General features: G+C 46.7%; 1 protein-coding gene across 1 annotated transcript in view; it reads left to right on the top strand.

Moving 5' to 3' along the window:
* LOC137313345 (NACHT, LRR and PYD domains-containing protein 3-like) overlaps positions 1 to 22,523 on the top strand; it is a 35,322-nt gene extending 12,799 nt beyond the window's left edge. The window contains 10 exon segments of the mRNA XM_067979472.1: positions 11,812 to 11,907; positions 14,362 to 14,528; positions 14,846 to 15,014; positions 15,120 to 15,185; positions 17,883 to 19,638; positions 21,179 to 21,265; positions 21,423 to 21,593; positions 21,728 to 21,898; positions 22,041 to 22,208; positions 22,381 to 22,523. Of these exon segments, the coding sequence (XP_067835573.1) occupies positions 11,812 to 11,907; positions 14,362 to 14,528; positions 14,846 to 15,014; positions 15,120 to 15,185; positions 17,883 to 19,638; positions 21,179 to 21,265; positions 21,423 to 21,593; positions 21,728 to 21,898; positions 22,041 to 22,208; positions 22,381 to 22,468 (2,939 nt within the window). The 3' untranslated portion in view covers positions 22,469 to 22,523.
* The last annotated feature ends 3,042 nt before the right edge of the window (positions 22,524 to 25,565 follow it).

The raw sequence follows: 25,565 nt of genomic DNA, 5'->3' as shown, positions 1-25,565 counted from the left end.
CCGTAGATATGGGGGTGGTGCCAAAGGAAAGGAGAATTCCAAATGTAACACCCCTGTTCAAAAAAGAGTGTAAGAATAAACCCAGCAATTATAGACCAGTAAGTTTGACCTCAGTGGTGAGGAAACTGTTAGAAACGATAATCCGGGACAGAATTAACAGTCACTTGGACGAGTGTGCATTGATGAGGGAAAGCCAGCGTGGATTTGTTAAAGGCAAATCGTGTTTAACTAACATGAGAGAGTTTTTTGATGAGGTAACAGAGAGGGTAGATGAGGGCAATACAGTGATGTGGTGTATATGGACTTTCGAAAGGCCTTTGATGAAGTGCCATACGGTAGCCTCATCATCAAGATTGCGGCCCATGGAACAAAAGGGGCAGTAGCAACATTAATACAGCATTGGCTAAGAGACAGGAAACAGAGTAGTGGTGAACGTTTGTTTTTCGGATTGGAGAGAGGTGTACCGTGGTGTTCCCCAGGGGTCAGTGCTGGGACCGCTGCTTTTTCAGATATATATTAACGACTTGGGCTTGGGTGCACAGGGCACAATTTCAAAATTTGCAGATCACTCAAAACTTGGAAGGGTAGTAAACAGTGAGGAGGATAGTGATAGAGTTCAAGGGGACATAGACAGGTTGGTGGCATGAAGTTTAACGCAGAAAAATGCGAAGTGATACATTTAGGTAGGAAGAACGAGGAGAGACAATATAAACTAAAAGGGATACAGGAACAGAGAGATCTGGGGGTATATGTGCACAAATCGTTGAAGGCGACAAGACAGGTTGAGAAAGCGGTGAAAAAAGCATACGGGATCCTGGGCTTTATAAATAGAGGCATAGAGTACAAAAGTATGGAAGCCATTATAAACCTTTATAAAACACTCGTTTAACCACAACTGGAGAATTGTGTCTAGTTCTGGGCACCGCACTTTAGGAAAGATGTGAAGGCCTTAAAGAGGGTGCAGAAGAGATTTACTAGAAATGAGGGATTTTAGTTACGTGGATATACTGGAGAAGCAGGAGTTGTTCTCTTTGGAACAGAGAAAGTTGCGAGGAGATTTGATCGAGGTGTTCAAAATCATGAAGAGTCTAGACAGCATTGATAGAGAGAAACTGTTCCCATTGGAGGAAGGGTCAAGAACCAGAGGACATAGATTGAAGGTGTTTGGCAAAAGAACCAAAGGTGTCATGAGGAAAAACTTTCTTACAGCGTGTGGTTAGGATTTGGAATGCTCTGCTCGAGGGGATGGTGGAGGTAGATTCAAGCATGGCCTTCAAAAGGGAACTGGATAAGTACTTGAAAGGAAAAGAATGAAGGGCTGCGGGGATGTGGCGGGGAAGTGGGACGAGCTGGATAGCTCTTGCATAGAGTCGGTGCGGACTCGATGGGTCGAATGGCCTCCTTCCATGCTGTATCCTTCCTATAAGTCTATGATTCTTTGTAAGCATCAAGGTCCCCTTAAATATGGGAATTAAGAGGTTTGTCATTGGGGATGAAGCCAGAATGAAGGAATTTGAACAGAGAATCTGGGGAGAGCACGGTAAAGAAACAGTTATTGATACGTTCGAGGGAAAGAATTGAGCGGGTTTGCAGCACTTCGCTCACTTCTTCACCAAAATAGTCCCGAATCAAAAAAAGCATTGTGCTTTGTGACCCCCGTGACCTGGAAATCTCCTTTAATGATTCAATTTCCAATGAGGTTCACCAGATTGTGCCTGTAGCGGATTTTTCTACAGATTTTAAAGGGATGAATTGGTGCAATATTACACATTGGACACACTTGCTCCGATTTGAATATTACATTGAGGTTACCTTAAACGTGCATGTTTTGTAGAGCAAACAAGTGGTTGGAGGTGTGAAATGGTGTCTCACAGGATTCCATTCTGGGGCCACTTCTGTCTCTATTACTGATTGGAATATTGATCCTGGTCTAAATTTACAGATGCTGCAGAAATGGGGGGTGTTGTTACTTAGAAGATCGGAGGAAAGTACAAAGGCATATTGAAAAGATGGGGGGATGCGCTAAAAATGGACAGATGGAATCATTGTTAGTGTCAGGTGATACATATTGGTAAAATATCAGCTCTAATTGTACACTGAATGGAAGTAGATTCGGTGCTGTGATGGAGTTGAGCGATTTGGAGGCTACAGGTCGAAGGTGCATTAAAGGGAGCACCTCAGGTTGATGAGGCCGGAGGAGAGTTAATGGAAGTCGAGGTTTAATCCCAAGTGGTATAGAATAAAGAAGTTAAGAGGTAATGATGAACCTATATAAAACCTTAATATGACCTCCATGAGAGCAAAGTATCACCTCCACGCTTGATGAGGGATATTGAGCCTTTAGAGAGTGAACAAACCAGATTCACGAGGATGCTTCCTGGTATCAGGAGAAACAGATACAAAGAAAGATTTTGACAAACGCCGTGTTTTCCATTATAACAACACATATTATGGAGGGATGTGATAGATGTGTTTAAAGTTATGAACGGATGGGTCAGGATACAAAGAAACAGACTGTTTTCAGTCGTTCAGGTATCACGAACCGAGGAGCCAATTAATTTAATTTTCAGAGTTTCCCAGTCTCACAATAAGTTAAATCTGCTGAAAACTGTTGATAGGTTAAATGAAAAGGTGAAATTACAGCACCGCCAAAAGCCAATAAAGATTAACAGGCCGATCCAGCAGAAATGTCACTTGTTTCCAGCACACCTTTGTTGATTCAGTTCCAGTAAGTGAAACCTGGATCCTGATACTGAAGGGTGTGAATATCCTAATCAAGGCCGAGACTGTTACTCATTAACTGGTGACTTTCTGCAGGAGATTATAATCATTGCTTGGTTGTGAATAGGAAAATAACCTGTGACGGAAATTGTACAAATTCAGGGCAATAAGTATCAGATTAGCTTTCTAATGGGCCAGATACTGAGATTAATAGAGGCGGGGTCCGAATGTAATTCATTTACACAGAGTTAAAATCGAGATAAAGAAACAGCTACTGATCGAAAGGGAAGAAAATTCCAAACACTTAACGTTTCAACTCAGAGACTTCACTCTGTCCTTCCGTCTGGTGTTTGATCCCATTAAACTAACAGCGGGCTTTGCCCCTTGCTGTCTCTGCCCTTTTATATTCCGATGATAAAGAAGTTTTATGATGAGCAACAACATCGAATTGAGGACACGGAACTGAATCCGGCAACAGAACACAATTTCTCTGTGGGATCTCCTGAACCACAGGTTGAAGAATTGGGGGACAACTTAATCATTGTTTGCACACAAAGAATTAATGACGTTGATTAAAATATCAGCAATTTATCAGACCATTTCAATTTGAATGAGACCGTGTGTGATTCAGACCGAGCCCCACACAGAGAATAGGGCGGGGAGGCATTGTACTGATCAGGCTGAAGGTCGTGTTTGTGACTGTAACATGTAACTAATTTTTACCCAGGGTGCGTTCATTAACCTGCAGTACCCACAACCCGAACTTAACCACACACTCTGGAACCAGAATCAGGAGCCGCAGCACAAGGTAAGGACCCCGAATATACTGAGCACAATTACAGTGTTTTAATGCAGCAGAACGGACCCATTGCAGTGTATTTGTGTATTAGTTCAATGAGATTGAAAAGTTGTATCCATATTGGATCAGGTAAGAAACGATTGTTTCGTTACGTAAGTTAATTTACTGGAAGACGCGCCAATTAACAGAATAACATTTCAAAATGTAAACTCCGCACTAAAATTCTGCTGTTGTAAATAATATTCAAAGATAATGTTCCTTTATGACACGGTTAGAGGTTGAGACTTTTCAATGTAAATCACAGCCTCTAACCGTCACCGAAATCCAATGTTTCCAGCCACGGGACGGTTTACCCTTTGACCCACATTGACCTCAGGATGCTGGGGCACCTTGATGCCAAACCCAGACAAACGCTGCCTTGTTGTCCAGGCGAGTTACAGTCAGCTCTTCTCTGGCATTCATCTCTTGTATCTGTGAACAAGTGAGGATCCGGGGATTTGAGGCACCGCCCGAACTGAGCGTCGCTGAACAGATTATTGATGAGTGAATGTTTCTTGATGGCGCCATTGATGAGTCCGTCCATCAGGTTACTGATCATTGAGAGGTGGCTGGGAGGGCGGTAATTGTCTGGATTCAGTCTGTCCTTTTGTTTTGTGGATAGAACAGAGCTGTTCATCCAAAACATATCCCTAAAAACATTCCACTTGTACAGTCAAGCAACCATGGTGAACGTGTGAGATAAGAGTCAGTATAAAGCTAAAGGAAGTGACTTACACAAATGCCAAATTAAGCGATAATCCAGAGGACTGGGAGAGATATAGAAAACAACAAAGGAAGGCAAAGAAAATATCAAGAGCTGCAAAAAGAGAATATGAAAAAAGTGCAAGTAATAGAAAGGCTAATAGGAAAAATGTGTATAAATATATATTAAGTGCAAGAAACATTAACGGCCGGGCACAGAATGGGTGGGGGAAGTAGACAGGTAAAAGGGAGGGATGTCAGACACGAAGCAGGGACAAACTGGGAGCAGCAGCACGGAGAAGCAGGAAGGGGGAATAAGGTCCGGAGGAGTCGCACGAGGCAATATGAACTTTTAATATTAATATTAAATACAAATGCGAATGTTGAATTTCTCAGCCTCACAATAAATTATCCGCTGTCAAACTGTTAAAACAAAGATTAAATGAAAAGGTGAAATTACATCACGGATAAAGATTAACAGGCCGATGAAGCTGAAATGACACTTGTTTTCCTGCAGACATTTGCCGATTCAGTTCCAGTAAATGAAACCTGGATCCTGATACTGAAGGGTGTGAATATCCTGATCAAGGCCGAGACTGTTACTCATTAACTGGAGACTATTTGCAGGAGAATATTTGCAGGAGATTATAATCATTGCTCGGTTGTTAATGAATAACAATTGGAAAATAACCTGTAACCAGTCATGTGACAGGAATTGTACAAATTGGGGGCAATAAGGATCAGATTAACATTATAATAGACCTAATACTGAGATTACTAAAGCCTGGATCAGAATGTATTACATTTATACAGAGTTAGAATCGGGATAAAGAAACAGAAAAAGAAATAAAGAGATTAAGAAAGGGAAGATAGTTCCAAATATTTAACGTTTCATCTCAGAGAGTTCACTGTGTCCGTCCCTCTGGTGTTTGATCCCAATAAACTAACAGCGAGCTTTGCCCCTTGCCATCTGTGACCTTTTATAGTTCGATAATAAACAGGTGTTATGATGAGTATTAAAATCGAATCGAGGGCACGGAACTGAATCCGGCTACAATTTTCCTGCGGGGTCTTCTGAACCACAGATGGAAGAGCTGGCGGGGGGGGGGGGGGGATTTGGGATTATTTTCGAAACAAAGAATTAAAGACTTTAGTTAAAATATCAGTAATTTATCGGACCATTTCAATTTGTGTGTGATTCAGACCGAGCCCCACATCATAGAACAAGGCGGGGAGGGATTGTACTGATCAGGCTGAAGGTCGTGTTTATCACTGTGGTGTGTAACTGATCTTTACCCAGGGTGTGTTCATTAACCTGCAGACCCCACATCCCGAACTTGCTCAGAATCAGGGGCCGCAGCACAAGGTAAGGACCCCGAATATACTGAGCACAATTAAAGTGTTTTAAAGTAGACCAATGGGGCTTTCACTGTTTACTTGTGAAGTCAATCAATTATATTGAAAGTCGGGGAGTTACTCACTGATCAGATTGTAAGTGTTGTTTATTTCTTGAAATTAACATTCATGGCAGCGTCATTTGAGAGGCGAAAACCACAATCTATTCTTTCCCGCTAAAATTCTATTGTTTATAATATTATTGGAAGATATTTCTGAATTATTACATCTCTTATGAACAAACAATTGGAGGTTGACACTTTGCAACATACAACACAGCCCCCAACCACCAACATAACCCAGTGTGGTGGCCCGGATGATTCCAGCCACTGGAGGTTTTCCCTTTGACTCCCGTTGACCTCAGTTTGCTGGAGCTCTTTGGTGCCGCACTCTGTCAAACGCTGCTTGTTGATGGGGTGAGTTCCCCTCACTTCTCCTCTGGTTCTCCACTCTGGCATCCATTTGTGGATTGACACTATAAAGAAGACTGAAACCGAGTGGTTCTGGTGGAATCGGTTCTGAGCGTTGGCGAGCAGATTATTGACGAGCGAGTGTTACTTGATGGACCAACTCCCTCCATCGCTTTGCTGATGATTGAGAGGTGACTGATAGGGCGCTGATTGTCCGGGTCCAATTATTCCTTGATTCTGTGCACTGGACACAGCAGGTCCACCTTGTACATTGGCGGGCAAAGTCAGTATAATTGGTGCACTGCCATAGTTTGTCTGAGCGACAACTCGTTCTTCAGCACGATGGTGGGATGCAGTCAGGGCCAATGGTATCCACTGTCTCCTGTTCATTCACACGTGGTGTGAATAGAATTGGCTGCAGACAGGCACCTGTGATATCGGTAAGCCCGGGTGGATAGAACATCTGTGCATGGAATGTGGTGATGTGATAACGCCGCCTGCAGGAGGTCATTGTTCATTAATCTCTCTGGGACTGTCATCGGTTGAATGATTTGGTGGACATTTCAGTCAAGGTGAAGCTATAACAACAGTTTGGGGAATTGTAATTGTTAAAACTAATGTTATTGATAAGGGACAGGAGAAGCAGCTGATTCAATGAGGTCATGATAAGGAACTTGGGAATTCTCACATCGCAGAATTGGATCAGTGGGTTGTCGGTGTGGGACTGGGTCAGTGGGGTGTGGGACTGGGTCAGTGGGGTGTGGGACTGGGTCAGTGGGGTGTGGGACTGGGTCAGTGGGGTGTGGGTGTGGGACTGGGTCAGTGGGGTGTGGGTGTGGGACTGGGTCAGTGGGGTGTGGGACTGGGTCAGTGGGGTGTGGGACTGGGTCAGTGGGGTGTGGGTGTGGGACTGGGTCAGTGGGGTGTGGGTGTGGGACTGGGTCAGTGGGGTGTGGGACTGGGTCAGTGGGGTGTGGGACTGGGTCAGTGGGGTGTGGGTGTGGGACTGGGTCAGTGGGGTGTGGGTGTGCGACTGGGTCAGTGGGCTGTGGGTATGGGACTGGGTCAGTGGGGTGTGGGACTGGGTCAGTGGGGTGTGGGTGTGGGACTGGGTCAGTGGGGTGTGGGACTGGGTCAGTGGGGTGTGGAACTGGGTCAGTGGGGTGTGGGTGTGGGTGTGGGACTGGGTCAGTGAGGTGTGGGTGTGGGGCTGGGTCAGTTGGGGTGCGGGTGTGGGACAGGGTCGGTGGGGTGTGGGTGTGGGACTGGATCAGTGGGGTGTGGGTGTGAGACGAGGTCGGTGGGGTGTGGGTGTGGGACGAGGTCGGTGGGGTGTGGGTGTGGGACAGGGTCGGTGGGGTGTGGGTGTGGGACTGGGTCAGTGGGGTGTGGTACTGGGTCAGTGGGGTGTGGGACGAGGTCGGTGGGGTGTGGGTGTGGGACTGGGTCAGTGGGGTGTGGGTGTGGGACTGGGTCAGTGGGGTGTGGGACTGGGTCAGTGGGGTGTGGGTGTGGGACTGGGTTAGTGGGGTGTGGTACTGGGTCAGTGGGGTGTGGGACTGGGTCAGTGGGGTATGGGTGTGTGACTGGGTCGGTGCGGTGTGGGTGTGGGACTGGGTCGGTGGGGTGTGGGTGTGGGACTGGGTCGGTGGGGTGTGGGTGTGGGACTTGGTCAGTGGGGTGTGGGTTTCGGACAGGGTCGGTGGGGTGTGGGTGTGGGACTGGGTCAGTGGGGTGTGGGTGTGGGACTGGGTCGGTGGGGTGTGGGTGTGGGACTGGGTCGGTGGGGTGTGTGTGTGTGACTGGGTCGGTGGGGTGTGGGTTTGGGACTGGGTCGGTGGGGTGTGTGTTTGGGACTGGGTCGGTGGGGAGTGGGTGTGGGACAGGGTCGGTGGGGTGTGGGTGTGGGACTGGGTAAGTGGGGTGTGGGTGTGGGACTGGGTCAGTGGGGTGTGGGTGTGGGACTGGGTCGGTGGGGTGTGAGTGTGGGACTGGGTCAGTGGGGTGTGGGTGTGGGACTGGGTCAGTGGGGTGTGGGTGTGGGACAGGGTCGGTGGGGTGTGGGTGTGGGACTGGGTCAGTGGGGTGTGGGTGTGGGACTGGGTCAGTGGGGTGTGGGTGTGGGACTGGGTCGGTGGGGTGTGAGTGTGGGACTGGGTCGGTGGGGTGTGGGTGTGGGACTGGGTCGGTGGGGTGTGGGTGTGGGAGTGGGTCGGTGAGGTGTGGGTGTGGGAATGGTTCGGTGGGGTGTGGGTGTGTGACTGGGTCGGTGGGGTGTGGGTGTGGGACTGGGTCGGTGGGGTGTGGGTGTGTGACTGGGTCTGTGGTGTGTGAGTATGGGACTGGTTCGGTGGGGTGTGGGTGTGGGACTGGGTCGATGGGGTGTGGGTGTGGGACTGGGTCGGTGGGGTGTGAGTGTGGGACTGGGTCGGTGGGGGGTGGGTGTGGGACTGGGTCGCTGGGGTGTCGGTGTGGGACTGGGTCGGTGGGGTGTCGGTGTGGGACTGGGTCGGTGGGGTGTCGGTGTGGGACTGGGTCGGTGGGGTGTGGGTGTGGGACTGGGTCGGTGGGGTGTGGGTGTGGGACTGGGTCGGTGGGGTGTCGGTGTGGGACTGGGTCGGTGGGGTGTGGGTGTGGGACTGGGTCGGTGGGGTGTGGGTGTGGGACTGGTTCGGTGGGGTGTGGGTGTGGGACTGGGTCGGTGGGGTGCGGGTGTGGGACTGGATCGGTGGGGTGCGGGTGTGGGACTGGGTCGGTGGGCTGCGGGTTTGGGACTGGGTCTGTGGGATATGGTTGTGGGACTGGGTCCGTGGGGTGTCGGTGTGGGACTGGGTTTGTGGGACAGAGGAACTACAATACGTGAATCGCAGAGGATCTGTGAGAAGGCAAGCTCCCGGTTACAGAGTTTCACTGCAAGTAAAAGGTGTGTTTAAGGGGGAACTCGATAAACACATGAGGGAGAAAGGAATAGAAGGATATGCTGATCAGGTAAGATGAAGAGGGGTTGGAGTAGGCCCCTGTTGAGCATAAACACCGGCATGGAGCAGTTGGGCCGAATGGCCTGTTTCTGTGCTGTAAATTCTCTGTAATTCTATGTACAAAAGGGAAGCGGCGAGGCTGCATTTTCTGTAGCAGTTTTGTAAAATGAGAAGACAGGAAGCTTTTCTCTAATTCTGTAGCCTGGAACAAGTGAACTTCTCCAGTGGAATGGGGAGATTCCAGTCGTCCAGTGAGAGAGCGTGGAATGTTATGTAAAGTTTCAGTGAGTTTAACTTGTTTTATAATATTAAACCACTAATGAGACTTGTATGTTGCAGAGGAGAGGTTTTGATCAAAGAAACTCGCCCACTTGGACACGCCCACTTGGGTGAATAGTTAGACACGTGTATCTCCGTCTCCAGCCTCCCTTTCCTCTCAATATCTGCTCATTTTTCTCACAACTCCATGTTTGAATTTCTCCAATCAGGTGGCCACTCCTGCCACGGCACCAAAATGGCAACAATCAAAGTCACAATTAACACCTTCTATTACTGCGACTGTCCAGAGGGAGCCGGAGAATCTTCATCAATGGCTTCCCTTCCTGCCCCTGCACTGTTCCCTCTGGAGTCCGTGGATCGAAAGTCACCCCCTCCTATTTCTCATCTACATGCTGCCCCTTGGAGACATTATCCGAAGACAAGGGGTCAGCTTTCACAAGTATACTGACAACACTCCGCTCTAACTCTCCACCACCTCTCTCGGCCCCTCCACTGCCTTTGCTTTGTCACGCTCCTTGTCGACATCCAGTCGTGGACGAGATACACATTTCTCCAAATAAACATTGGGAAGATCGAAGACACCATCTTCAGTCACGAATTATGTTTCCTCGCGAAGTACGCACAAAACTGGAGAATTCTGATTGTAAAACAGCAGTCCAATCTACCACAAATGTTCAAAGTGTTTTCAGAGATTGTAAAACCCCTCATGAGATTCCAAGTATAAATGCTGCGCATCAGCAAACGGTTCAAAGTTACACGATTCAGAACCTTATAGATTAGTGTTAATATTAGAACAGTGGTAAATCTCCTCACCTCCTAAGGTGCTCATTAGTGTTAATATTAGAACAGTGGTAAATCTCCTCACCTCCTACAGTGCTTATCAGTGTTAATAGTACAACAGTGGTAAATCTCCTCACCTCCTACAGTGCTCATTAGTATTAATATTAGAACAGCGGTAAATCTCCTCACCTCCTACAGTGCTCATTAGTGTTAATATTAGAACAGTGGTAAATCTTCTCACCTCCTACAGTGCTCATTAGTGTTAATATTAGAACAGTCGTAAATCTCCTCACCTCCGACAGTGCTCATTAATGTTAATATTAGAACAGTGGTAAATCTCCTCACCTCCTACAGTGCTTATTAGTGTTAATAGTACAACAGTGGTAAATCTCCTCACCTCCTACAGTGCTCATTAGTATTAATATTAGAACAGCGGTAAATCTCCTCACCTCCTACAGTGCTCATTAGTGTTAATATTAGAACAGTGGTAAATCTCCTCACCTCCTACAGTGCTCATTAGTGTTAATATTAGAACAGTGGTAAATCTCCTCACCTCCTACAGTGCTCATTAGTGTTAATATTAGAACAGTCGTAAATCTCCTCACCTCCTACAGTGCTCATTAGTGTTAATATTAGAACAGTGGTAAATCTCCTCACCTCCTACAGTGCTCATTAGTATTAATATTAGAACAGTGGTAAATCTCCTCACCTCCTACAGTGCTCATTAGTGTTAATATTAGAACAGTGGGAAATCTCCTCACCTCCTACAGTGCTCAACAGTGTTAATATTAGAACAGTGGTAAATCTCCTCACCTCCTACAGTGCTCATTATTGTTAATATTAGAACAGTGGTAAATCTCCCCGTTCTTACAGTGCTCATTCGTGTTAATATTAGAACAGTGGTAAATCTCCTCATCTCCTGCAGTGCTCATTAGTGTTAATATTAAAACAGTGGTAAATCTCATAGAGTTATACAGCACGGATAGATGCCCTTCGGCCCATCGTGTCTCCACCCTTCCTCCAATGCTCCTTCGTGTTAATATTAGAACAGTCGTAAATTAGTCAGGTGCTGACACCATGAGAAGGTATGGTAAATATATTCTATTAGAAGCACCAACCAGGACACATCTCCATGAACACACACACTGTCACTGCCCAGCGTGACCAGAGGAATCACACCCAGCGATATATTGTATTTGTGGATAGATATCATGTTTATAAAGTCGCAGAATTTAATATCAAAACTCAACAAAGCAAAAATATTCAATCTAAATCTGTGAGCAAAGTTGATACAATACCGCCAGAATGTATAAAACCGAGTGAAGGATCATTTAATTCATCAATGAACACCCTGCCTCAGATTTCCCTCCAGAATATTCACTTCCTCAGCAATAAGTGTGGTGCTGGCCTGCATTGTGTGAGTAAATCTTACCAATGGGCGCTCCCAGTGCAGAGTCTCGGCCGACGGGTCCCCGTCTGGAACTGGGTTGTGGAGATCAGCGGGACTCACTGGATTTCACTGGGCAGCTGTCTGTGTCACACCTGTTGTGGAGTGTTGATCATAACACTCGGGAAATGCTTGATCCCAGAGCTAACTGCTGTTGTACTGATGGGGGTGGAGGGACTTGGTATCCATATTAAGAAGGCAACACTCTCCTGCTCATTTTAATACTTCTCTCTAACCCTCCTATTATTGTATTTATTCCAGAGCATCAGAATCTGGGAACGTCTGTCACCACCATGGCTGAAAGTTCAAACAGGGGAGAAGATCCAACATCTTCAATAAGAATGAGAATGGACACAGGTACGTTCAGAAAATTCATCAATATATAATTTCTCTCCTGACAAACGTTTCAGTTCACGAACAAGAACCTACAGCTCACAGAGGAAGAGGTAACAGCACAGATACTGTGCAGATAGAGGGAAGTGAGTGACCATCTAGAGGGACAGTGCAGTCACAGGTGGAGGGAACTCCTGAGTACTGGAAAGGTCCAACAGATACCTGATGTTGGGGACTGTAAGCTGGATAGAGACAGTGACTCATAGGATGGTCTTTCTGAGTAACAGTCTAAGACCAGGGAGCAGGGGGACACCCCGAGTGGGGCGGGGGTGGGAGGCAGGTGGGGCAGAGGAATAAGAGTGTGATAGTGGTGGGAGATTCTATAGTCAGGGGAATAGGCAGACTCTTCTGCAACCCTGAGCAGGTCCCAAATGGTGAATTGCTTCCCTGGTGCCAGAGGGAACAACATCCTGGAACAGGTGGAACCATCTCTGGGAAGGAAAGTAGAGCAGAGAATAGCCATGGTTGGAACCAATAACACGGATAGAAATACGAATATACAGGGTATATTGTGACTGAGGCAGTAGATTAAAAAACAAGACCTCCAGGTGGTGATCTCCAGATTGTTTTACACTGGGCCGCTTAAGGGGCAAAATATGAGGCAGGTCAATGTGTGGCTGCAGGGCTGGAGCAGGAGGGAAGGATTCACGGTCTTGGGGACGAGAGTGAGTTCAGGGAGAAGGGAAGGGACGGTCACGGTCTGAACCGACCAACAATGGTTTTACAGACTGGGTGAATGGAGCAGGAGGGAAGGGTTCACGGTCTTGGGGACTAGAGTGAGTTCAGGGAGAAGGGAAGGGACGGTCACGGTCTGAACCGACCAAGAATGGTTTTACAGACTGGGTGAATGGAGCAGGAGGGAAGGGTTCAAGGTCTTGGGGACGAGAGTGAGTTCATGGAGAAGGGAAGGGACGGTTACGGTCTGAACCGACCAACAATGGTTTTACAGGCTGGGTGAATGGAGTAGTGGGAGGGTTTCAGTTGATATGATGCAGGGTGGGGAAATATCCGGATCTGAGACTAGAGTGGAATTAATAAAACTGTTGGATGAGCAACAGAAGATTTATGAAAGAATGAAAAGTTATTAGCAGGAAAAAAGGAAGTTGGTTTTAAAGTATTGAGAGATAAAGTCACTTGATCTTTTTTTAAAATGAGCAAACGAAAACGGGTCAACATTCCAGAAAAATCGGAGTTATGGTTGAGTTTTACGTCTGTGAATCTGCAAATCATTCCAAACACATTTGGACAATCAGAATCATGAGAGATGTGATTTGGTATCTATAAGACAGAGCCTGAGTTTTCACAGGACTTAGAGCGAAATGTTCTTGGTTGTAAGATTTTGAGGGGAGAGAAAAATAGTTATGGACGCCAGTATTAATAATGGTTCTACGACAGAGCTGAACAATAAAAACTTGCATTGATATAGCGCCTTTAATGCAGTAAAACGACCCAAGGGTGCGTGACAGGAGTGATTATCAAACAAAATTTGAAACCGAGTCAAATAAGGAGATATAAGGTAGCGTAACTAAAAGCTTGGGCAAAGAGGTAGGTTTCAAGGAGAGTCCAAAAGGAGAACTGGGAGGTAGAGAGAAGGAGAGGTTTAGAACATAAGGATCTTTCAGGGAGCTATGTTAACATTGAATCCATATGTACGTAGTTAAGCAATAGGAATGGAAATAGCACAATTCCCAATGGATTTTGCAGGCCAGCAATCAGTGGAGGTGAGATAAAGGGGGAACTGGGGGCAACTAGTTGTGGATGAAGTTTTGGTGAGATACAAAATATTTCTTCTCATTTCTAAAGATGATGATGGAAGTGAAAATGTTGGTGTACTACAGGAGGATGTGGGACCATAGTGAGTGATAACTGTAGAGAAGGATTTGGATCTGAGAAAAATCACCGAGGAGGATAAATCTCTGGGCCCAGAGATTACACACCCGAGACTGTTAAAGGAAGTCAGAGAGGAGATAGGAGGTACTCTGATTGTAATTTCTCAATCCTCGTTTGTTATGAAAAATATCCAGGTGGACTGAAGGAGCCCAAGTAATGTCTCTGTTGAAATAGGGAGAGAGGATCAACCGGTAATTGGAGACCAATTAGTCTCCGTCAGCAGTGGGCAAACTCCTCGAATCTGTAATTCCAGGTCGAATCAGTGAATATTTATAGATGCAGGGGATGATCAGGGGAGGCTGGAACTGATTCACTGCAGACAAGCCATATTTGACAAATCTGATACAGCTTTGTTGAGAGGTGACGATGTAGATCGATGGGATGTAGCACTCGCAGTGTATATGGGTTTTCAGAAGGTGTTTGATAATGTGCCTCACAGGAGGCTTCAGCCGTTTGTTCGAAGAGGAAATGTAACCGCCCGGATAGAATGTCGATAATGTGTTTAGTTTTCTCCATTTTTGTTCACAGATCCGAACACTGCAATCACTGAGTTCCTGACAAAGTGCGACGATTACCTGCTGTTCCAGTTGACGAAATTCTACCGGGACAGACTAGAACAGGCGATTGAAGAAGGGGTGGACGGAGTCAGCTCGTTGTTAACATACGAGAGGCATTTCAGTGGACAGGAACATCGGGTAAGTGGGAGGGACACAGAATGAGTTTGGATTATTTAAACATCACAGAACTAACAGGATATCAGATCTTAGAATCAGAGAATGTGACAGAACAGAAACAGGTGAAATAAGAAAGAAATGGATCAAACTGAAAATACAGTCAATCTGAAACAATGATCGGAAGAGGTGAAAATACCCAGTGGATCGGTCAGTGTCTGTATAAAGGACAGGGGAACGGTTCAGGTATAACTCTTGTGTGGACTGAAAACAAAAGGGAATCAGTTTATTGTAGGACTGGGAAAAGGAGAGACCAATATATTCAATATTATTCTTTACAGAAAGTCGTTGATCTCGTGGAGAAGGGAAACAGGGCGGACAGTTCCAAACTTCTCCTAAATCTGGTGATGGAGAAAGGCTCTCGGGCCCGAAGGGTGATGTGGGAATCCTTTGTGAAAATGCACAGATTACCAAAGTTGGATAAAATACTGAAAGAGATTCAGGAACTTGGTACAGTAAAATCACACACTGAATTCAATTTCAGATTGAAACACTACAGAATTTATTATAATATTACACAGATCTGATTTCATGAAAACTCATTGATTTAAACAGGTCCTGATCCATTTGATTATATGAACATCGGACGAGGTTTATCTGAAATAGCCAGTCACCTGAAAGGTAAGTGATGAAATGGGGATTTCAAACCGTTTATTTCGCTCCTGAGAATCAGAATGTTTGACTGTATTCTTTTGTTTCGAGATTGTCAGAATCTTGGAGTCAGAAATTCAAAGGGTGGGGAAACAGAAATAAACGAAGTTCGGATTCAAGTTGGAATTCACACGATTTCTGACCGATTCTGTAAAAAAACGAACGTTGCATTATTTCACTTAATCCAGCCAGTGATCGCTATCACTTGTGAAGTCTTATACACACCTGGCAGGATCCTGATATACTGTGAATCCCCATACACACCTGGCAGGATCCTGATGTACTGTGAATCCCCATACACACCTGGCAGGATCCTGATACACTGTGAATCCCCATACACACCTGACAGGATCCTGATACACTGTGAATCCCATACACACCTGGCAGGATCCTGATACACTGTGAATCCCCATACATACCTGGCAGGATCCTGATACACTGTGAATCCCCATACACACCTGGCAGGATCCTGATACACTGCGAATCCCCAAACACAACTGACAGGGTTCCGATACACTGCGAATCCCTATACACACCTGTCAGGGTTCCGATACACTGTGAATCCCCATACACACCTGGAAGGATCCAGTTAAACTGTGAATCCCCATACAAACCTGGCAGGATCCTGATACACTGTTCATCCCCACACGCACCTGGCAGGATCCTGAGACACTGTGAATCACCATACACACCTGGCAGGATCCTGACACACTGTCAATCCCTGTACACACCTGGTAGGATCCTGATACACTCTGAAACCCAATACACACTTTGGTCGGTTCCGACACCCTGTGAGTCCCAATACACATCTCCTGTGTGCCGCCCTGATGTTCCGTGCTCACAAGTAAAGAGCAGTGCCTTGAGTCGGATGCTATTGTTTCCTTGCCTCCTTTGAATTCTGACCCAGAATCAACTGGGGGAAACGAGGTGGAGAAATGCGACAGATTAAAATGTTATCATTTCACAGCACAGAACCATACGTCAACGTTTTCGATCTGATCTGAAAAGATGTACAGATGTTCACTCAATAGATCATTAATCCTTGGAGAAATGTAAGGGAAAGACAATGCACAGGGTAAACAGGAAGTTCTGCGCTGGCTTCCTAATGGCAATGAAAGTGAGAACCTTATTTTACTCAAAGAATAGTCCTTTAACTCAGGGGTCTTTTTAGACCGAATGCAATTACTAATGGAAACAGATTTGTAATTTCCCAAACCTTCATTTTAGGAAATTTAGACCAAAATGAAACAACGGAGTATAATTATTCGGAGAACAGTTGAAATGAACTGTGAATGTTTCTGCTCTAACATTACACTGAGTGATTTCGGCAGTAGTTCTAATTCTAATTCTAATCGGTGAGATGACAGGACTGTTAGAAAAACACATTCAACGTAGGTGTAAAACCGCCGAAAAATTGTTCACAATTTCTGGAACACAATATAACAGGAGAATGATTAGAGACAGGAGAAGGCCATTTAGCCCAATTAAGCCTGTCCTTGTTAGAGAGATGATCCCGCCTACCCCTCCTCTCAGTGTATCCGTAGCACGTTCAATTATTTCTTGACCCCACTCATACTGCCGCTTTAGTGTCCTTCCCTGGTAACTGGTCTTCGCTCTCTGACCCTGATTTCCCTTCATATTTCTGACTTTCAGTTTTCTCCGTTATTAATTATTTTGGTGATTGTGAGCCTGTTTCCTGTACTAATGTTCTGAGTTCCATTAAAACATTTCAATACCGAAGTCTCTTGCCCAAACAAAATATATCAAACCCCGTTACGCTTCCCTCATTCAAACTCCAAAACCTCAAATCATCTCTCTGATTCCTCTCTTTACCTTAAGAATGACAACAAGCTTTACCTGCGATCAGGTGACTATCGATGTTCAGGTAATACCAGAGATAACATACCCGAGTCCCGTTTCTAAAAGCTTCCCCACCACCGAGGTTAAACAGAGGGACTTCTGTCCATTCACAGTCTGTCCTTCTCCCAGTGCCCACAAAATCCCAGATAACCTGCCCGAGGTCTTATACAATAACAGTGGAACTTCTGTCCATTCACAGTCTGTCCCTCTCCCAGTGCCCACAATATCCCAGATAACCTGCCCATGGTCTGATACAATAACAGTGGAACTTCTGTCCATTCACAGTCTGTCCCTCTCCCAGTGCCCACAATATCCCAGATAACCTGCCCATGGTCTGATACAACAACAGTGGGACTTCGGTCCATTCACAGTCTGTCCCTCTCCCAATGCACACAATAATCTTTTTCCCATTTCCACAGAAGGTCAGTACCACTGACGGTTTCATAGATTAATCGACACGAACCTCTAGTTTCACATAACCAGAATCAGGTTTGGATTTGTAATGAGATGTCCATGGCACAGGGCAGGGCTGATAATATTAATCATCAGAGGGAAAATATCACCTTCAGAGAAATCTCCACGTTCAGTAAATATTAGAATCAAGTGAGGATTTCAAACTTTTCACGGTCATTATTCATTTTCAAGCGAGGTTTTCAGTAACTGAGTTTAATTTCCTGCTCGCACCTATGTTGAAGCTGGGAATTCAATCTCGGAACATTTTACTGAATAGTAAAGTGATATTGAGAATTTGTTTTTATATCAAGACAACTAACATTGAGAACGACTTTCTGTCTGTTCTAATTGAAGATGTTCAACAGAAACACAAGGAAACACTCCGGGTCCAAACTGAAACACTGAGAGTGAACACGATCCTAATAAAGGAGAAAGTTAAGATTTTCCAGCTGGTCAATCTATACACTGAGCTAACGGTCATTTCTACTGTTCGAGATCGGACACTTGTAGAACATGAACTGCTGGCAAGAGGCCGAGACCATGAAGAGTGGAGAGAGAAACATCTCCGGAGAGAACTGGAAAAAATCCGAACTGATCAATTGTTCCAGAGCAGTTTTTCCCGGAGAAAATCCAAATCTGGGAGTTCAGCAGCAGTGAGCGGAGTCGCGGGGATTGGAAAAACAACAATGGTACAAAAGATTGTTTATGACTGGGCCACTGGGAAAATATACCCACACTTTCAATTTGTTTTCAGTTTTAAATTCCGTGATTTGAACGGTATTAACTGTAGAATAAACCTGATGAATCTGATCCTGGATCTGTATCCTTACTTTGGGAATATTCTGGGAGAGATCTGGAAGAACCCAGAAGGATTACTGTTCATATTCGATGGTTTAGATGAATTCAAGGACAGTATCGATTTTGATAACAATTGTATAAATACAGAGGCTGATTACATCTGCACAGATCCTGAAGACTGGTGCGAAGTGTCTGACATTGTGTACAGTTTAATACAGCACAAGCTGCTCCCAGGATGTTCAGTGCTCGTGACCAGCCGCCCCACTGCATTACATTTATTGGAAAAGGCTGAGATCAGTGTCTGGGCTGAAATCCTGGGATTTGTTGGTGAAGAACGGAAGGAATATTTCCACAAGTTTTTTGAAGATCAGGCGGTGGCAGCAGCTGTTTTCGAACACGTGGAAGAGAACGAGATCCTGTACACGATGTGTTACAACCCTTCCTACTGCTGGATCCTCGGTCTGGCACTGGGTCCCTTCTTCGAACAAAGGGACAGAAAGCAGCAGCGAGTTCCCAAGACCATCACCCAACTATATTCCTACTATATTTACAACATTCTGAAAAACCATGGCCGAGAGATTGAATCCCCCCGTGATGTGTTACTGAAGATCGGTGAGATGGCCTTCACAGGAGTCTCCGAGAAGAAGATTGTGTTTAGAAATGGAGATTTGATCAAGTACAATCTGCAACCCTGCCAGTTCCTGTCTGGGTTCATGATGGAACATTTGGAGAGAGATGATTCTGCCCAGAGTGTGGTTTACACATTCCCGCACCTCACCATCCAAGAGTTTGTAGCCGCACTCGCACAATTCCTGATTCCAGATCCAGGGGACATCCGGAAACTCCTCAGTGAAGCCCACAGCAAGAAAGATGGGCGATTTGAGATATTTCTCCGTTTTGTTGTTGGTCTCTCCTCCTCACAGTCATCTCGGCCCCTGGAGGAGTTTCTGGGTCCATTTCTTCATCAAACAATCTGCGGAGTGATTGATTGGGTGAAGGAGAAGGTTGAAGGAGAGATTGGAAACACAGAGAGTAAAACTGGTAAAAGGGACCTCCTGAACACATTCCACTATCTGTTTGAGTCTCAGAATCAAACACTGGCTCGGGTCACAGTGGGATCTGTGGAAACACTTACATTTGGACACTGGGACTCAGGGGAAGCATCGCGACTGACCCCGATTGACTGTGCGGTCCTGTCTCATGTCATTGGACTCTGTGATACAATAAAACACCTCGATCTCGAGTACTGCCACATTCAGTGTGAAGGACTCCAGCGGCTGGGACCCGCACTGCACAAATGCCAGGTGTTGAGGTAACTGTTTATTTGTCTCTAACTGTTTGGCCAATTGTCGAACAGTCACGGATTGTATTGTTGCTCCGGAATGAAGGGAAACAAACTGTTCAGTTAAACCAGAGAGAAGCAGATTCAACACAAATATGACACATGATAAGAGGATAGGTTATTAATTCCCCAAGGACTGGAGAATCTAAAATGGATCCTTGTGAACAGGTTGGGATTTTACAGTCTTTATCAGATCAGTAAATACAGGTCACTGAAAGAGTCTGATAATTTAATTGCAATAAATGATATTTATTGCTGTTTTTCTCACTGCCTGAGATACGTCCATTCAAGAGGTTCCTTCTCCCTGTTACTTACACGGAGACTGACACTAACTGCAGCAGTCTGTGTGTCGGAGCATCCCACCCTCTTACCGAGGTGTGGGGGCTAGTGACGGTCACCGGACTGTCAATGTGTGTAGGAGAGGGAAGCAGGAACACCAAACATTCAGTAACAAAGAGCAAAACACAGCTTTTGGGCCGTCAACCGCCAGTGGGCGAACTGAGCTTTCACCGCAGGACGTCGGTCCGTTATCTTAACTCATCAATGACCCAGCCCTTCACACTCTCCAACACATCCACCATCTCTTCACCCAGCTGGCAGCACTCGTGCCTCTGAGTCAGAAGGTCGTGGATTCAGGCACCTCGCTCATTAATCCAGGCCGGCACTTCAGTGGGATTTGGGAACTAAAATCTGCCGGTAAAAATGTTCAAATCTAACGGGTTGTGGGGTATTAGCCCAGGAGTACAGACACACACCGGCCAGCGGTGGGGCCTCACACACAGCGGGAGGTTCCTGGTTTAACCAGGGGGCAGTGAACCCGGGAATTTCCCATAATCTGCCCCTTGTGTGTGAGTCCCCGCTCGGGGAGGGAACTTCAGAAAAATTCCCCAAAAACTGTCGAGCCGTTACACCTGAAATAAATGTAGAGCCAGTTCAATGGGAATAAAGAGAGAGAGACTCCCCTCCCCTATAAACTAGGAGTAAAGGGACATTTAAGACTTGTAACCGGACAGAATAAACTCTACTTGTCACATAAAATCCTGGGGCACGGATTTTACAGCAGCCGTTAGCGCTGTTTCACAACATAACTCACTCCGAGATATTTTGGACATTAATATAATATTGCATAAAGGAGAGGTAATCATCGCTTTATCATTTAATTCGGAGAAAATCGCCCCATTCCCATAAATCTGGGAAATAACCACCAGCAGAAATGAGACAAGTTTCACCAAACATGACTGGACCTCCAGGAGGGTAATTCTGATCATGAGGGAATGAGACCGGACTGAGGGACATTTAAAGGCTTCACACAGACAGCACTTTATTTAATAAATACATTTACTGAATATATGGGGAGTTGGACAGAGTGAGATTCATTGTCAGTGACAGGGAAATCTGGTTATTAATTTCCTGAAGATTTTTCAGTGTTTCCTGTAATATCAGAGAGAAATTGTGTCGGATCGGGGATTGGACTCAGTTTGTTTCTCACTCTCTGTCTGTTTGTGTTTAGACTGGGATGCAATAAACTGGGAGATTAAGGAGTAAAACTGCTGTCTGCGGCTCTGAGGAACCCGGACTGTAAAATACAGACATTGGGGTAAGTATCAGACTGTGTGAGATTGTGTTTATAATAACTGGATGATGAACACCCTGCATTAATGTCAGTATAAAAAATAATAATACAAATAAACACTGAGAAACTTCTCTGATTGCTGTTATTTCTTTCTCTGTCTCTGTCTCTCTCTGGTCTCCAGGTTATGGGAAAACGGACTCACAGCTTCTTGTACCTTGGATCTGTCCTCCGCTCTCAGTACAAACCGGTCACTGACTGGTCTGGACCTGAGTAATAATAAACTGGGAGATTCAGGAGTGAAACTACTGTCTGCGGCTCTGAGGAACCCGGACTGTAAAATACAGGACTTGGAGTAAGTATCAGACTGTGTGAGATTGTGTTTATATTAACTGGATGTCTAACACTGTACATTACTATTGGTATCAGCAATAGAGTTATAAATAAACACTGGAGATTTACTATTATTTCTCTCAATTTGATCCCCAGTCTATGGGCTAACGATCTCACAGGTTCTTGCAGCGAGGATCTCTCCTCCGCTCTCAGTACAAACCGGTCACTGGTGGTTCTGAACCTGAGTAATAATAAACTGGGAGATTCAGGAGTGAAACTACTGTCTGAGGCTCTGAGGAACCCGGACTGTAAAATACAGAAACTGGAGTAAGTATCAGACTGTGTGAGATTGTGTTTATAATAACTGGATGTCTGACACTGTACATTATTAGTATCAGTAATATAGTTATGAATAAAAACTGGGGATTTACCCTGATTCCTGTTATTTCTCTCTCTCTCTGATCCCCAGTCTGGATGATGTCGGTCTCACAGATTCTTGTACCGAGGATCTCGTCTCCTCTCTCAGCACAGACCGGTCACTGACGGATCTGAACCTGGGATCAAACTCCTTCACAGACCGATCTGTCCCCGCTCTCCGCTCCCTCATACTGACACGCAGGAGTCTGGAGCGGATCCGGTGAGTGTTTGTGTCAAAGTTCAATCTAATAAATAAAATATCAATGGGATTATGTCCCTTTTATGGGTAATGTTAGTCTGTAATTATTATTGAAATATTAACACCAGTCTCCCTGTTATTTACACTGTTGTTCAATCTGTTTATTTCCTGTTTAATCTTTAATCTGTTTCAGGCTGGGGGGGAATCTGTTCAGTTCAAACGGAAAGAGACACCTGGAGTCACTGCGGGAATCCAGACCCGGACTGAGTGTGGGAGTGTGAACATTTCAATTTATAACCATTCCTGGTCTCATTATATGAACATTTCAATTTATAACCATTCCTGGTCTCATTATATGAACATTTCAATTTATAACCATTCCTGATCTCATTATATGAACATTTCAATTTATAACCATTCCTGGTTTCATTGTATGAACATTTCAATTTATAACCATTCCTGGTCTCATTGTATGAACATTTCAATTTATAACCATTCCTGGTCTCATTATATGAACATTTCAATTTATAACCATTCCTGGTCTCATTACATGAACATTTCAATTTATAACCATTCCTGGTCTCATTATATGAACATTTTTGGCCGATTCTCTGTCCCTCCCCTTTAATCGGCCGCGCTCCAGGTTCAAATCCGAACGGCCCTTTAACGGTTTCCAGCTCGAGCTGAGCGAGCGTCGTCTCCCATTGTGACGTCAGAGGCCCAGCGACAGGGTCACGAGACTCAGTCACCCGGTCCCACAGCGCTGATTCTGCCGGATATCCGGGACTGGATGGTCCCCAATGGGGCACTGGGTCAATGTACAGACAGGAAGGGCCCAGGGTGGGGCTCAGTCTGGGCTGCAGTGGGACACTGGGTCAATGTACAGACAGGAAGGGCCCAGGGTGGGGCTCAGTCTGGGCTGCAGTGGGACACTGGTTCAATGTACAGACAGGAAGGGCCCAGGGTGGGGCTCAGTCTGGGCTGCAGTGGGACACTGGGTCAATATACAGACAGGAAGGGCCCAGGGTGGGGCTCAGTCTGGGCTGCAGTGGGACACTGGGTCAATGTACAGACAGGAAGCGCCCAGGGTAGGGCTCAATCTGGGCTGCAGTGGGACACTGGGGCAATGAACAGACAGGAAGGGCCCAGGGTGCGGCTCAGTCTGGGCTGCAGTGGGGCACTGGGTCAATGTACAGACAGGAAGGGCCCAGGGTGTGGCACAGTCTGGGCTGCAGTGGGACACTGGGTCAATGTACAGACAGGAAGGGCCCAGGGTGGGGCTCAGTCTGGGCTGCAGTGGGACACTGGGTCAATGTACAGACAGGAAGTGCCCAGGGTGGGGCTCAGTCTGGGCTGCAGTGGGACACTGGGTCAATGTACAGACAGGAAGGGCCAAGGGTGGGGCTCAGTCTGGGCTACATTGGGACACTGGGTCAATGACCAGACAGGAAGGGCCCAGGGTGGGGCTCAGTCTGGGCTGCAGTGGGACACTGGGTCAATGTACAGACAGGAAGTGACCAGGGTGGGGCTCACTCTGGGCTGCAGTGGGACACTGGGTCAATGTACAGACAGCAAGGGCCCAGGGTGTGACTCAGTCTGGGCTGCAGTGAGACACTGGGTCAAGGTACAGACAGGAAGGGCCCAGAGTGGGGCTCAGTCTGGGCTGCAGTGGGACACTGGGTCAATGTACAGACAGGAAGGGCCCAGGGTGGGGCGCAGTCTGGACTGCAGTGAGACACTGGGTCAATGTGCAGACAGGAAGGTGCCAGGGTGGGGCATATTCTGGGCTGCAGTGGGACACTGGGTCAATGTGCAGACAGGAAGGGCCCAGGGTGGGGCTCAGTCTGGGCTGCAGTGGGACACTGGGTCAATGTACAGACAGGAAGGGCCCAGGGTGGGGCTCAGTCTGGGCTGCAGTGGGACACTGAGTCAATGTACAGAGAGGAAGGGCCCAGGGTGGGACTCAGTCTGGGCTGCAGTGGGACACTGGGTCAATGTACAGACAGGAAGGGCCCAGGGTGGTGCTCAGTCTGGGCTGCAGTGCGACGCTGGGTCAATGTACAGACAGGAAGGGCCTAGGGTGTGGCTCAGTCTGGGCTGCAGTGCGACGCTGGGTCAATGTACAGACAGGAAGGGCCCAGGGTGAATCAGTCTGGGCTGCAGTGGGACGCTGGGTCAATGTACAGACAGGAAGGGCCTAGGGTGTGGCTCAGTCTGGGCTGCAGTGGGACACTGGGTCAATGTACAGACAGGAAGGGCCCAGAGTGGGGCTCAGTCTGGGCTGCAGTGGGACACTTGGTCAATGTACAGACAGGAAGGGCCTAGGGTGGGGCTCAGTCTGGGCTGCAGTGGGGCACTGGGTCAATGTACAGACAGGAAGGGCCCAGGGTAGGGCTCAGTCTGGGCTGCAGTGGGGCACTGGGTCAATGTACAGCCAGGAAGGGCCTCGGGTGTGGCTCAGTCTGGGCTGCAGTGGGACACTGGGTCAATGTACAGACAGGAAGGGCCCAGGGTGGGGCTCAGTCTGGGCTGCAGTGGGACACTGGGTCAATGTGCAGACAGGAAGGGTCCGGGGTGGGGCTCAGTCTGGGCTGCAGTGGGACACTGGGTCAATGTACAGACAGGAAGGGCCCAGTGTGGGGCTCAGTCTGGGCTGCAGTCGGACACTGGGTCAATGTGCAGACAGGAAGGGCCCAGGGTGGGGCTCAGTCTGGGCTGCAGTGGGACACTGATAATTGGATTCGGTTCTCCTGGGTGACTCTGCCAGTGACGAGTCAGAATCTGGAACATGTCCCTGTGTAAAGGTTCCTGGAAACTGCATCACACATCCTCCAACTGGTACCATAGATGTGACCGGTCGGTCTATTAACCGGGTGGGTCTTACGCGGGGTGGGGGAGCTCAGCTGGGACTCCACAAAATGGCCGACCGACATGCGATGTAAAGTGGCCACAATGCAACGCAAAATGACAGCCATGCAACTTTTGCAAAATGGCCGCCAACAACCAGCCAGCAATGTCACAGAATGATATTTCACTGAAGCAGTTCATTCGGCCCTTCGAGCCTGTGCAGCCGCTTTGCAGTTGGTCACACTCCTTTCCCCAAACCGAACAATTTGTTCCTTTTCAAGTATTTATCCAATTTCCTTTTGAAAGTTACTGTTGAATCTGCTTCCAATACACTTTCAGGCAATAAATTCCAGATCATAACAACTCACTGCGTAAAAATAATCCTTCCTCATGTCACCTCTGGCATTTTTGCCAGTTATTTTGAATCTGTGACCTCTGGTTACTGGAAACAGTTACTCCTTATTTACTCCATCAAAACCCCTCAAATGGCCGCTCTGTCCCCTCAAAGTTGTCCCATCTCCCCGAAACACA

Source organism: Heptranchias perlo, unplaced genomic scaffold (assembly GCF_035084215.1).
Source record: "Heptranchias perlo isolate sHepPer1 unplaced genomic scaffold, sHepPer1.hap1 HAP1_SCAFFOLD_47, whole genome shotgun sequence".
Taxonomy (NCBI): domain Eukaryota; kingdom Metazoa; phylum Chordata; class Chondrichthyes; order Hexanchiformes; family Hexanchidae; genus Heptranchias; species Heptranchias perlo.
Note: the sequence above shows the minus strand (reverse complement) of the source record. Positions and strands in the feature narration are given on the sequence as shown.